This window comes from Falco peregrinus, chromosome 1 (genome assembly GCF_023634155.1).
Source record: "Falco peregrinus isolate bFalPer1 chromosome 1, bFalPer1.pri, whole genome shotgun sequence".
NCBI classification, from domain to species: Eukaryota; Metazoa; Chordata; class Aves; order Falconiformes; family Falconidae; genus Falco; species Falco peregrinus.
The window spans coordinates 116,970,913-116,984,710 of NC_073721.1; the positions used below are offsets into that span (position 1 = coordinate 116,970,913).

The window sequence follows — 13,798 nt, forward strand, 5'->3', positions numbered from 1 at the left end:
ACAGTGACATGCTTGAAGCTGAGTTAATGTTACACCAGCAGCTTACAGAACATCACCTTGTCGGAAGTACACATACGGAGACACCCTCAGATCCCTTACTTCCCAGGCAAGTCACATTGCAAAAGTATTTCTCTTCTATTCATCTTTATCTGGTGTATCCTTTTATAACTCAGGTCATCTGTCTTCCTAAAAATAATCTACTGTGATCTTGTTGCTCCTGTTTGCCTGAGAAGTTACAAGTAATGAAATAAAGGGTTCATAAATATTAGTGTGATAGGAATGTTCTTCGTGAGTATAAACACTGTGTTATTCAGAGATCTCTTGGTAGAAAAAGTATGTTTTGCTTCTTGGGAAATAGGCCCTTGAGATTCCTGGTGTCCCTTAGATAGCCTGGGATTTTTTTTATTATGCGAATAGAATTTCCTACCTAAATCTGTGCTCTGAAAATAAAATGGAGCCCAGTTTTTATTTTGTGTGTTTATAAATTGTATGAATTTTTTAAAATGAGGAAATATTTAAGAAATATTTTAATGATATTTATCTTAGTGTGTCCTTAAATGTAACACATTTCTACATATATTTAAAATCCTTCATATTTTTAAACAATACACGTTTCTCTAGTATTTTGATTTTGTTGGCTGCATGGACAAGACTTACTGTTGGGCACATGAAAAATCTCTTGAAGGAAGTTCCAATGTAGGGCATGCCCTTTCTTTACGCCAGACAGTGTGAGCATAGTCGTGAGCTGTCCTTGAAGTATAGGCACATCCTACAGTTCACACTTTATTTTTCTACTTTAAATATCTGGGAATAGAGAACTTCAGTGAAACACTAGCATGTGAATTTGTGCGGCGGTGGCTGTGGTGTTCTGGAGTCCTGGTTCAGCTGTTTGGGATGGGTAATGAATTACAAGAGAATCATCCAATTGGATGCAATCCTTCTGTGTCTCTCTCCATTTATATAAAAATGTAATCTGCCATCGGTACTGCTAGAATGCTGTTTTAATTTTTGTATCCGCAATAGGATTACAATTTTTAATCAGTCTTAATGACTTATATAAATTCCAAAGTATTGTATTACATTTTACAATTATGCATAAACTGTTAGCAAAAGAGAAAGCTTCACTTTCTTAAATACACATGTACCAGTGTTGTTGAACTCAAAGATATTTTATACCACTCAGGTAGCCATGAGAGCAATAATGAGTATTTGATATTTAGGGCACAGCTTCTTGCACTCCATAATTTTGATTAAATAGCAGTAGGACCCAGTTCAGCTGCTTGATGAATTTTTTCAAAAAAAAGAAGGAGTTCTCTCTGTTGCTGTCAGATATCTTTTTTTTACTGTTTCCCCAAATTTCTCTTTGGAGAAATCTGTGTTACTGCTAGCTGGAAGTTTAGTAGAAGAAGTTATAAAATGCTCCACGTAAAGGTGATGACCCTTTGAGCTTGATACTGTGAGGTGCTGAGCAGTCCAGTCTTGATCCAGCAAAGCACTTAAGCACCTACTGAAGTATGAACTTAAATGATTTGCTGGAGGTCAGCCAGGGTGTTCCGTATTTGCATGACTGAAAACACAGGCACTTTGTAGTAGACCCCTTATTTATTCTGGGGGGCAGAGTAAATCTTTTTTCTTTCAAGTACATCAGAGCAAGAATATTTTTATTTTCTTTGAAAACACAATGTACTGAGGTAATCAAAGAGCTCTTGCCATTGTTCAGTGCTTAATCTCTAAAATAAGAGGTTTGGACTTTCTCCAAAGCATTAGGATAGTATGAGCTGTGTCAATATAATTAAAAGAACAGCTTCAAGTACTGGTACGCTTTTATAACTTGGAGGTTTTTTTCTGTCCTTGTTGCATTGTTTTAAGGAGCCTGAGAAAAATCACTTTTTAGGTATGTATTACCCATTTTCACTTGCTGATGATTTTCTGCTTTAGTGGCTCTGACATCCTTGTCTTTGCATGGCTCCAGGTCCTTAGGACATTCTGGGTGCAGCAGGAGAGACCTGAAGAGGCTTCCATTCTCATACCTGCTTGGTTTCAGCATCCTCTGCAGCTCTGCCACAGGCCAAGTGCTGAGTTTCTTTAGTCTTTTGTTTAGATCTGTGTTTGAAAATGTGCATCTTAGTTTAGTTTCTTAGTGTTGGATACTTTCTTCTGGGCACTCAGACCTTCAGTAGATCTCTAGAAGTCAATCACAGGGGTGTCTATAAGCTGCCCCTTCATTCTGGATACTCACCTAGTCAATAAAGCAGAATATTTTATTCTTTATCTTGAAGGTTATTTTTCTATCACAGTGGCAAACTTCGTACAGATGGCTCTGCCAGTGTGTACTCCTTTATTTTAGATGTGGTAAGATGCAAGACATTAAGTAAGCTGTGCTGTAGATTCAAGTTCTTAGTCGTGTGCGCTGCATGAACTGGTAGTAACCTTCTTTTTGAGTATGGGAATTAGCAAGCTACATATAATATAGCAATCAGGGAAGAGGAAAACCAAGTTATACATATAGCGTTCTAGTAGAACTTAGAAGCACAAAACAGGGACTTACAGATATTTGAAGTTAAACTACTTTTTGATCTAAAAGACAGGCAAGCACCTTGGTTCTCTAATCTGATGGACCATTCTGGAAAAGGACAGAAAAAGAAAATCTCTCCCCTTAGGATGCTGAGCACTGCAAGGACATTCTATTTCAGCCAGAAGACATCTTGCCAGCCACCTTATTCTTCCCATTGTTTATGACAGACTTTAATGAGATTCTTCAGAAAGCTGTTAGTATTGTCGCATTGCATTAAATCCTCTATACATGATAATCTTAACGCCAAATGAAACAGTTACATGGCTGCAGGGCCACAACCGGAAGTTTTAATGATTTAGCATAACAATTATGCATTAAACATACTGGAATGTAGTATTTTGTATGAAGTACTGTGTTTAAAGATATATTGTAATGTATTTCTGCAGTTTGGCCCAGTTACATGCTTCTGCGGGAAATGTAGCCATATAGTTACATTATTTCCTGACTCCCCATGTCTTAACTTGGGATGAATCTCTAAGTTTTCCCAGTTGATTGCTGGCTTCCTTTTTAGAGAGAGGGAAATAAATTTAAAGTATTTTCATAGCTTTGGCTTTTTTGTTAAAAGATTTTTCCTAAAATCTAGGTTTTGCCTCATGGGTTTGACAGTGCATATTTATGACAACTGTAGGAATTTTCCATCCCGTTAAAGTTTCAACAGATAATTTCAGCAGATATTGCTTTAGAGCAAAATAAGCACTGTTACTTGGTGAAGAGTCATTAAAAGCTCTTAAAGTCTTTAATAGACTATAGAATCATAGAATGATTTAGGTTGGAGAAGACCTTTGATGTCATAAAGTCAAACTGTTAACTCAGGACTACCAAGCCCACCACTAAACCATGTCCTTGAGCACCACATCTACACATTTTTTAAGCACTTCAAGGGATGGTGACTCCACCACCGCCCTGGGCAGCCTGTGCCAGTGCCTGACCACCCTTCCAGCGAAGACATTTTTCCTAATCTCCAATCTAAGCCTCCCCTGGTGCAACTTGAGGCCGGTTCCTCTTGTCCTGTCACTTGTGACCTGGGGGAAGAGACCGACCCCCCTCACTGCAGCCCCTTGCAGCAGCTGTGGGGAGCGATGAGGTCCCCCCTGAGCCCCCTCCTCTCCAGGCTGAACCCCCCCAGCCCCCCCAGCCGCTCCCCATGGTTCTTGTGCCCCAGCCCCTTCCCCAGCCCCTGCCCAGCTCTGGACACGCTGCAGCCCCTCAGTGTCCCCCCTGCAGTGAGGGCCCAGCGCTGACCCCAGGATTCGAGGGGCGGCCGCACCAGTGCCCAGCGCAGGGGGACGGTCACTGCCCCGGCCCCGCTGGCCACGCTGTGTCTGACACAAGCCGGGCGCTGCTGGCCTCCTTGGCCACCCGGGCACACGGGGGGCTCATGCCCAGCCGGCCCAGGCAGCCCCCCAGGCCCTTTTGTACCCTGGATGTGACCCCCCCGCCGCTCCCTGGGCCCGGCGGCGTTTTACCCCGGGCAGAGCCCCCGGCCCGGCCAGGAGCAGCCGGGCTCTCCGGGAGAGGCTGTGGGAGACGCTGCCGGAGGCTTTGCCGAGGCCCAGGCAGACGCCACTCACAGCCTTTCCCTCAGCCCCCAGCGGGTCACCCTGTCACAGAGGAGATCAGGACCTGGGCCCGATCCCCAGCTGTCCCGCACGTGCTGGGTGATGGCGCTCGGGGTGACCTGCTCCACGGCCTCCCCCAGCACCAGGTCAGGCTGGCAGTTCCCTGGATCTTCCTTCTGTCCCTCCTTATGGATGGGCGTCACATCTGGTAACTCTGCTGAGACCTCCCCAGGCGGCCAGGGCTGCTGGTCAGTGATGGAGAGTGGCTCGGGGAGCGCTTCGCCCAGATCCCTCAGCACCCTGGGGTGGATCCCGTCTGGCCCCATAGACCTGTGTGTGTCTGAGCGGAGCAGCAGGCACTGGCTGTTTCCTCCTCGGCTGTGGGGGGCTTCATTCTGCTCCTTGCCCCTGTCTTCCAGCTCACAGGGCTGCGTACCCTGAGGGTAACTGGTCTTTGCTCCTAAAGACTGAGGCACAGAAGCATTAAGTCGCTCAGCCTTTTCCTTCCTTTCATTCAGTCATTAGACAGTGTCTGATGATTTTTTGGCCCATTATGTACAAGAGAGTGTTGCTGGCCAATTAAGGACGACTTCAGCTCCACTTGTTTCAACAGTAGCTGAATAACCACAGAAAACCGTGGTGGTTCATTCCCAGTTAATGACTGTTGCAAGAGAAAGGCAAAGCAAGTGAAACAGAAGGTCAGAGCGTGTGTGCAAGTATTGGCTGGCAAGAATCCTATTGACTTGTATTACAAAATACCCAGTGGATATATAAAAAAAATAGGGTAATTGTTTTGAGAGTTTTATCAGCTCTCTGTTGATCTGGGATATTTTTGGCAGTTTCTCGTGTTCAGTAACCTTCCTTAGTGAAATATGAAAAAGTACTGCAATTTAGTGGATATGATGTATGAAACATTAGTAAAAGACAGCGTTTTTCTGAAGCTTATTTTTATAATCCATATGAGAATGGAGAAATGTACTGTTCCTGTGCAATAAGAAGGATAAATCTTGACATAGTTAAAATAAAAGTACTAAAAATTACATGAAAGCTTAAGGCTTTTTTTACTTTAGGGTTTTGGTGGGCCATAGATTTCAGTGTAAACTGTAGACAGTTTGTGTGCTGTGTTCATGCTTTATTACAACAGAACAAATCAAAATAAAATTACATTATCTCAAAGAAATTAGAGTAACCAAGAAGCAGTGTGAGAACAAAATCTCAAAATGAGGTTTATAGAAAAAAACATTTTCTCAGAGAATTTCTTGGAATATAAATTCCCTAGCAGATAAATATTTAGTCTTAAAAGACTGTGTAACAAAATTGCAATTTTCATTTTGAACAATAGCTGGATATACAGAACTTAAATAGCAATCACGATATCTGGAGGGGTTTCTTTCAAAACCTGTCTGTTTTTTTTCCAGATTTGTCGTCCTAGAAGATTCCACATAAGCCCACCAGAGACTTTTAGATTGTTTATAAGACATCATGATACTTAACTTTTCCATATTAAATAGAACAGTAGCATCTAGAAAGAAGTTACAAGTAAGTTTGTCTACAAACTGCAGTATTTCTTTAGGCAAAAAGGCTATCTCCTGTTAGAGCATGCAAGTTTTACAGTAAAAGGTAGTTTGGTATAGCACGTAACTACAAATGAGAGGTGGTAACACAGTGGCTGAGTTTTTTCTCCCCACGAACTCTAATACATCAAGTGTGATGGAGGGGGTTGCACAGACACATGAGAGGAAGAAATTGTTCTCATTTTACAGGTTTTCTGGGTGTAAATTTTGATCCAGATGAAATCTAATCAGCTCCACCAGAAATATGACTAGTGGATGTCTTTAGCGTCTGACCTGGCAGTGGAATAGTAAGGTAGTGGTGGCCCCCATGGTGGGAACTGGTTTTTTTCACAGCTCCAAATTCTAGCTCTGGCCCTGTCTAGCAAAAAGGTGCTGAATCCGTGGCACCCAGCTTCCAAATTTGGAGATGAAAGATTCTTCCTGTACAAGTAATTCCAAGCTCCCTCAGAGTTACACGCCTTGTTTGATGGTAGCAGTTTTGCCTTTGATTAGCTGACTCGTAAAAAACTGATAGATACTGCCACATAATTACACAGCCCCACAGTTGGGCATGCTTCTATTTAAGTTCAAAGCATTTTGCAGCTTGATATAATGCATGTAAATGATGCTCAGCAAATAGTCAGAGAACTAAAACTCAGCAGCTGTCTCCTTTGTGCATCCGTTTTCAATAATTAATTGGATATCCTGTGACTTTTAATTGGGAGAGTGGTGATGCTAGTTTTACAACTCCTAAATTCAGTATGATCAGAACAAAAGCTTTTGTGTTCCTAAATGCAAGAACAGTAAAGCCAATCCTGATTATATAAAGATGAATGAAATAAGCTGTAGTGGTGTAAAATTTAATGATAACCATCAGAACTTGATACCAATTTTTACTGTCAGGAGTGCAGACAGCTTATAGACTTTAAGGAATCATTCTTTGTGGCATCTCTCTGAGCACTGAGGTAGTCTCCTTTTTCAAAGGAAATTAAAGCTCAGAGTAAATATCATTGAAGAAGTGTTTTCTTGCGTTAAAAATAGAAGTATTATAAGTGTAGAACCAGGAAAGTGTTCTTTTTCATACGGTCATTGCTTTTGCTCCGAGACGTAGGTGTGTGTTAGGTTATTCTTAGTGTCTGCATGAAACAGTGTCAGCAGATCCCGTGGCTGGCTCTGTGGAGTTGCGTTCACATGTTGCTGTAAATACCTGACTCCCATTCTAATTCCGTAGGTCAGAAGGGCCCTCCAGCGAGCATCTACTTCAGCCTCTCCCTTGAAGCAGGGCCTTGTCTAGGCAAGGCTTGAATGTCGTCGTGTGTGGGAGGTCCACAACTTCTGACAACTCTAGTGTTTAACCATCCTCTTGGTGTTTTTTCTTCTTTTTTCTTTCCTTTTTAACAGGTCTGAATTTCTTGTTTTCCAGCTTGTGACCGTTGCTTACTGTCTTTGTGCATGATTCAGGCTCCAAGTTTTCATACTCCCCCTATATAGATACCCACTTAACCTCTTCAAAATGCTGAACAAACAAACTCAGTGCTCTGTTTGTATGCCATGTGCTCCAGTCCCCAGCTCATATCAGTGGTCCGCCACCAGACTCACCCAGGACGTCGGTGTCTTGTACTGGGGAGGCCAAACTGGATGCGTACTGCAGATCTGGTCTCACAGGTGCTAAATAGAGGGAAATTACCACTTCCCTGGACCTGCTGTCTGTGATGTTGCTAATAAAGCCCAGTGTGGGGTTGGCTTTCTTTACCTCAAGGGCATGCTTCTGACTTAAGTTCCAGATAAGCTGGGGTTTTTTTCCAACCACCTTACAACAGGTGCTACTCTGCAGAGCTGTTTCACAGCCTGTTGTCCTCCAGCCTGTACTGTTGCATGGGGACATTCCATTGCAAGCGTAGGGCAGCTGCATTTGAGCTTCATGAAGTTCTGGTCAGCCCATTTTTTTCCAGCCTGTGAAGGCTTTTATGAGAGCAGCCTCACCATCCTGTGTATCAATTACTCCCTCCCACGCTGGTCTCTTCTAGACTCTGAGAGGTATTCTATCCCATCATCCAAGTCGTTAATTAAATTACTCCATTCTCCTCTGCAAATTGTAGATGCAGAATATCTCTATCTTTCTGAAAGCTGGTGCAGTCTCAGTCGTTCTGTGACTTTTGGGATCTAACTTAGCAGGGAGTAAGGAAAGCATGTACTTCAGCAAGTCCAGTGATCCCCATGCAAGGAGTGACTCGGTGTTGCCACAGATATTTTCTCCTTCTGTGAGTGGCATCAGATTTTATCCATTCAAAACACAGTGATGAGTTTTGCAACGTTTCAGAAGAGAAACCAAAACTAAACATGGGTGGCAGCATTTGAGCAGATGTGCAAAGAGGGCGAGCAGGCTGCAGCCCGGCGCTGCGGCGCGTGCCTGTCTGCACTGGGAGCACAGATGCACCAGCCAAGCACAAACCCTTGGATCGGCAGCTGCAATCCTGGCAAACACAGCCACGACACAGGAAGCCAAAGTTTGAGACTATTATTCAAGGAAAGTGTGTGTGACCATGTACGGTCATCAGTAAGCCAGGGATAAATAGCATATGCCCAAAGACATTTACTGAAAACATACCAACTTCCAGTGCAGCTGATGAGAAATCGCATTTTTTCAGACTATCTTTGTTGGCTTTCCAGTGAGCCAGTGGACTTGTTTGTTTGGGGTTTCTTTCTGTCTGGCATTACTGTTAGTGTCCGTAGTTTCTGCTCATCCACTTTTGCTTCTTGTTATAACATTCAGATCTGTTCTCTCCAAGTGCAGGGCGTTTCATTATTTTAGTCATTTGGTGCAGTAATTATTAATTATGCTTTCACAGTTGAGCAGTCATGTTATTTCAGTGCATTTATTCTTTGCCAACATACAAATGGATTATTTGTAATGAGACAGCTATGGATTGCTACTGAATGTGGTTTTTGCAGCTTCAGCCTGGGAAGGATAATTCCCCCACTGCACTCAGCCTTTGAAAAGGGATCACCATGAGAGGTTTCAGGAAACCACAGATCTGTTCATTGCCTGCTGGAGAAAGAAAACATGTGTAAGGCACTGGAAAATGGCACTGATTATTTTAGGAATTAACATTGCACAGAAAGGAGATAGAAACAGCCAGCACAAAGAAGCTGCACAATTTCTGACAGGCTGCTTTTCGTGCAGCCTTTTCATGCACCTTTCTCCCTGCAGAGACCTGGGCACTGTCCCGCTTCGTGTGTGGCCTCAGGTTGCTTCTCTGCTGTGATGTCTTACAGCAGCAAGATGATGACCTGCAGGAACTCACTGGTACTTGGGCTTCTTCATCTCTGTTTTATCTGCTTTTGTGCTTGTTCTGCCAGTGCTTTGGAAGAGAGAGAATCTTGACAAGTTTGTGGTCTGCTTGGCATATATTAAGCATAAAGAATGTAAATCCTACTGTAGAGCCAATAGAAATAATAAGCAGTACAGCTCTCTTTGAACTCACATTTTCCCCTAAGCAGGTCTGTTCTTTTGGCTGTGTGGTAGTAGTGATATTGATGCAAGGTCAGCTGCCACTGAGCTCCCAGCTCTGCTTCATCAGCTCATCGCTGGTTTTTGGCAAGGCAGCGTGCCCCCTCCACACCTGTGCAGGGCAGGCTGTGACGGGGAAGAGGGAGCCATTGCACTACAAAGAGACGTGACCCGTTTTCAGATTATGCAGGTCCCCAAGGCTTTTTTAATTCAGTGAGATGAATTCCCTTTTGAAGGTACTGAGGACGAACAACACGCTTTATTGGGGGCAGGTTTGGGGAACGCCAGCAGTGAGTGAGCTAGGCCTGGATTTTACATTACACTGTTACAGATTCATTGGTAAAAGTCAATTAAAACAGAGAAATGTGTAGTTATTTTTACAGGAGTTATCCTAGGAATTAATGTTTGTTGAATATGTGTTAAACCACATCTGTCATAGTGGAGTGATGCTTTCAAGGCTGTTTCACACCAGGTGAGGATCTGGCTTGCTTTTCACACACTGCAAGAAGCAGATAGCTGAGTTCTGCTTGAGTGCTTATCCCTAGCCAAGTTTACTCAGTGAGGACCAAACTCCTGTCTGACATCCTGGAGTTTTTACACAGGAGTTGGATAATATTTCAGCCGTCTTAAAAAGGTTCACTAAAATTCTCTATTTAAAACGGGTGCTTTGAGTTTTTGAAGAATGCATGGCATTTTTGTTTTCAGCATCATAAAGATGCTCAGTCACACAGGTGGGTCACAGTGCAGCATTTTTCATGAGTCTGTTCCTTCCATAGAACTGCACACAACCCCCAGCAGCAGGAATGGGAGCTGTGTCCCTGAACCTAATGGTACACACGACCAGAACGTACGCAGAAGTACAGAGCTGGAGAGAGATACTTGAAAATGTTACTCTAGGCTTACCTGCAGTCAGATTCTTGTCCCTATGCCTGAAATCTGCAGCGTAGGTGATTTTTTTGTTTGCCTGTTATAAATTCATATCGGGTATCTTTGTCTCTTGAAATCAGTGCTTCATTTCCAAGACTAAGGTCACTCTTCTCTTGTACAGTTGCCTCAAACAGTCGCTGCATATTTTCTAATCTGGACTGAATCTGCGTAACTCTGAGATATATATTTTGTAATTGAATATTTTTTTTTTTGTTTATCTTTTTACAGTTGTTCAGTGAAAAAATAAGTGGAGCAGAAGGAACAAAGTTAGATGAAGAATTTCAAGAGATGGAAAGGGTAAGGAAAGTTAACGCGTTTTTCAATATTAAGCTATTGCAGAATCAAAAATGTTTCATATTCCAAGTGTTAGGATGGTATTGTAGATTTACCTGGGGGGAAACCCCACCATGTGCTTCCAAACAGAAATGTGTAAGTGCAGATTTGTCCTTGAGCCTTGTCAGCTCAGCCAGGGGGGGAGGGACATCTGCAGAGGCTGTGTAAGCAGAGGAAGCAGGTTCGACTGACACCTTTTGAGAGTGAAGAGAATCTCCTCCAAGAATGGTGCAGAGCACCAGGAGGGACCTTTCTTCTCTGTCTGTGTGGGAGATTAAAGAGGGAAGTCTCCAGTGTTTAGTGAGCCTTTGTAAATATCACGAAGCCTTCACATCCGATATTATTCATGATAAAAATCTTAATTACTAGGGTCAAATTTTCTCTTGATAGAGGATTATATTTCTTGGTTTAAATCCATGCTCAGAAATGTACGTGAATTGTTGGGGAAATTGAGATGTTTGCCATCCACTTGTTAGTTGTGTTACAAATTAAGCAACGTTACTGTCAGTTTCTCTTTTTCAGCTTTTATGTGCTTTTTTTTTATTGCCCATGTCTCTGTGTGTTTTTTAATGTTCATAGTAGACCTAGGTCACAGCTTTTATTGTTGGCAGACAGAGGAAAAAATTCTTGTAGGAGTTGTTTTTTTCCAACACGTACTTCTGAATTTATGCTCTAAACAGGTTTCTACGTTTCAGTTTCTTTGGCTACAGATAATTATTTCCTTTCTCTGCATTATAAGGGGGAAAATAATGTGCAGACCCTAAGGGAGGAGAGGGGAAACAAATCAGAAATGTGACTTTTATAGCATTTTGGAAACTATTAAATGGGAAGACAGTGCAAACTGCTATTCTAAATGGCCCTGACCCCAAGATTGTGCGGCATATGTTCAGTCTTTTTCACCTGTGGAGAAAAGCAGTCTTGGTGACAACAGTTGGGCTGGCAAGAAGATTGTAGTCTAGAGTGTATTAGTTGTAGTCAGAGAGTGATAGGCTGGAAAGGCAAGCCCACATTTTGATACATACCTTCACTCCTTCCCAGTACTACCTGCCAATTAATATGCTTTTGGTAAAATCCTGTCATGACTATGACATGGGTATTTATTTTAAGCTACAATATTTGCTTTATTTTAAATAAAATTTCATCATCATCTAGAATAGTATGTTCTGTCTATAATTAAATTATAAACTTTCTAGTAATAGATTTGCTTTTTGGTAACTGTGTTGCCTTTCTTTTTCAGAAAATTGATGTTACTAATAAAGCTGTAACGGAGCTTCTGTCCAAATCCACAGAGTATCTTCAGCCAAATCCAGGTAGGATAGGAGCAATAGGTGTTGGATTTTGCTGAACATTGTTTTTTTACTTGGAAATTCATCTTGGGTAAAGAAAAGCTAATTAGGTCATCATTGTGAGGCTTCCGGGTGTTCTAGAGAACTTTACCTTTATGTGCAACGAACAGCTGTGAAGTTTATGTGCAGTGTGATCTGAGATGCATTCAACTTGCAGCGGAGTGCACCTGGGCGTGTGTAGATTGTGCATGCATGTCTTGGACAGCTTGGGCCTGTGGTGCTGGATTTCCTGAAATGGGATGTGAAGTGAAGAGAATGCCAACATGTATTGGTTTTTTAGCAGAGATATAAAAAGCCACTGAATTTAACTCACAGGCTGCTGCCGTCGGAGGTACTGGTGGTTGTATACCCCATGGGTACACTTGTGTTGTTGTGTACCCCATGGCTGTTACTTGCTTACCCGGTATTTGAATGAAGTTTCGTATATTCTGGACAGCGCTAGGTCTCAGTGGATTTTTGGATCATCCGTTAATAGAGGTTTTTCAAATGTTGTTTTAAGAAACAGGAAAGGAGACACGTTTACATTTGTAGTCAATCACAAAATGTATCTGTTACGACCTTGCTTCACTGTCCAACCAGCTGTTGGAAGAACCTTCATTTTTTGAGAACTGTCTGACTGAATTCCTGTTTAGTCGGCTACACCAGTGACTTCAGTTAGCAGTCTCTTGTGAGTACCGTATGAGATGCACGTCCCTGAAGAAGTTTAATGGGTTATATCTACATAAGGATAGTAGGATTCGGTGCTTTGCCAAGGCCCAGCCAGCATGTTCAAGATGAATCTAGTAACCATGGTCCACATTCCTCAGGAATGCCCTGCCCACGGCTGCTACTGTGTTGAAGAAGCTGTTGAGTGATAATAGTAAGGAGTAGATCGGAAAAACGCTGAGAAAAAATGCATGTTTTTGTTATGATACATGCAAGATAACAGTAGGTTAATTTGTATGTACCAGGCCGTTCTGCAGAATACATGTCTACTGTCTTGATACTGGAATGAAAAGAAAAAGAGGGGAGCAGGGATAGGTTATGCAAAGTTCTCAAAAGCATGAGAGGGAGGGAGAGCATGAAACTGGCTTTGGCTGTGCTTGTATCTATTCCACGTTTGCTTTCTGCTAGTACTTCTAATCAAGGAGTTCACACGCAGAAATAGGAAAAGGAATGTGAGCGTCGGTGAATATACACAGAAGATGACAAGCCCTCCCATGGCCGCTATGTATCTGTCTGGAGAAGTGATGCTTATTCAGTTGGGAATAAAAACCAGTTTCATATGACCCATATTGTTGAATGGAATCTTACTTCAGCTTCTGACTAGGAAGTACTGACAAAAAACTTACGGATCTAACAGACCAGCTTAGTGACTTACTTTGTGACATTCCTTGTTAAATGATTTATTGCTTTAAATATATTAGTTTTAAAAGTGCTTTTACAACTTTTTTTCTTCTTTTTTTTATGTCTTCCTTAGCATACAGAGCCAAACTGGGAATGCTGAACACTATGTCAAAGATCAGAGGACAAGTTAAAACCACAGGCTATCCCCAGACAGAGGGACTTCTAGGAGACTGCATGATACGGTATGGCAGAGAGCTTGGCGATGATTCTATGTTTGGTGAGTTTGTGTATCTCTTCTGTGAATATTTCAGCATAGTTCTTTGCAGAATATTACTCAGTGAGGTAACTGATGTAAATAGCTACTGCAGGTAAGATGGGAAGTTAGGTACAGTGATCAGGGGTGATTGAGATAATTAATGAAACATGATACTTCTGCATATTTGTCCACCTCTATTGCAGGTGGATTTGATAACACTGTTACTGGTGCTGTCTGATGATTCATATTTAGTTTCTAAGTTGCCAAACCTAAATAATTTAGGGTTATTCTTAGATGCAATGTATTTCTTTTAACCTTTACATAAAAATGTTTACCCTATATTTGAGAAGTAAACCAAGAGAAAATTTTCTCATAGAAAAAAATAAACAGTAACTTTCTTTGGGTGATTTTT

At 42.0% G+C, this 13,798-nt stretch overlaps 1 protein-coding gene across 1 annotated transcript in view; it reads left to right on the top strand.

Annotated features, from left to right (window-relative positions):
- The window catches only part of SH3GL3 (SH3 domain containing GRB2 like 3, endophilin A3), a 58,414-nt gene that overhangs the window by 30,831 nt on the left and 13,785 nt on the right, over positions 1-13,798 (top strand). Inside the window, exons 2-4 of the mRNA XM_055811132.1 lie at positions 10,354-10,422; positions 11,696-11,768; positions 13,264-13,407. Of these exons, the coding sequence (XP_055667107.1) occupies positions 10,354-10,422; positions 11,696-11,768; positions 13,264-13,407 (286 nt within the window). The remainder of the gene's footprint in view (positions 1-10,353; positions 10,423-11,695; positions 11,769-13,263; positions 13,408-13,798) is intronic.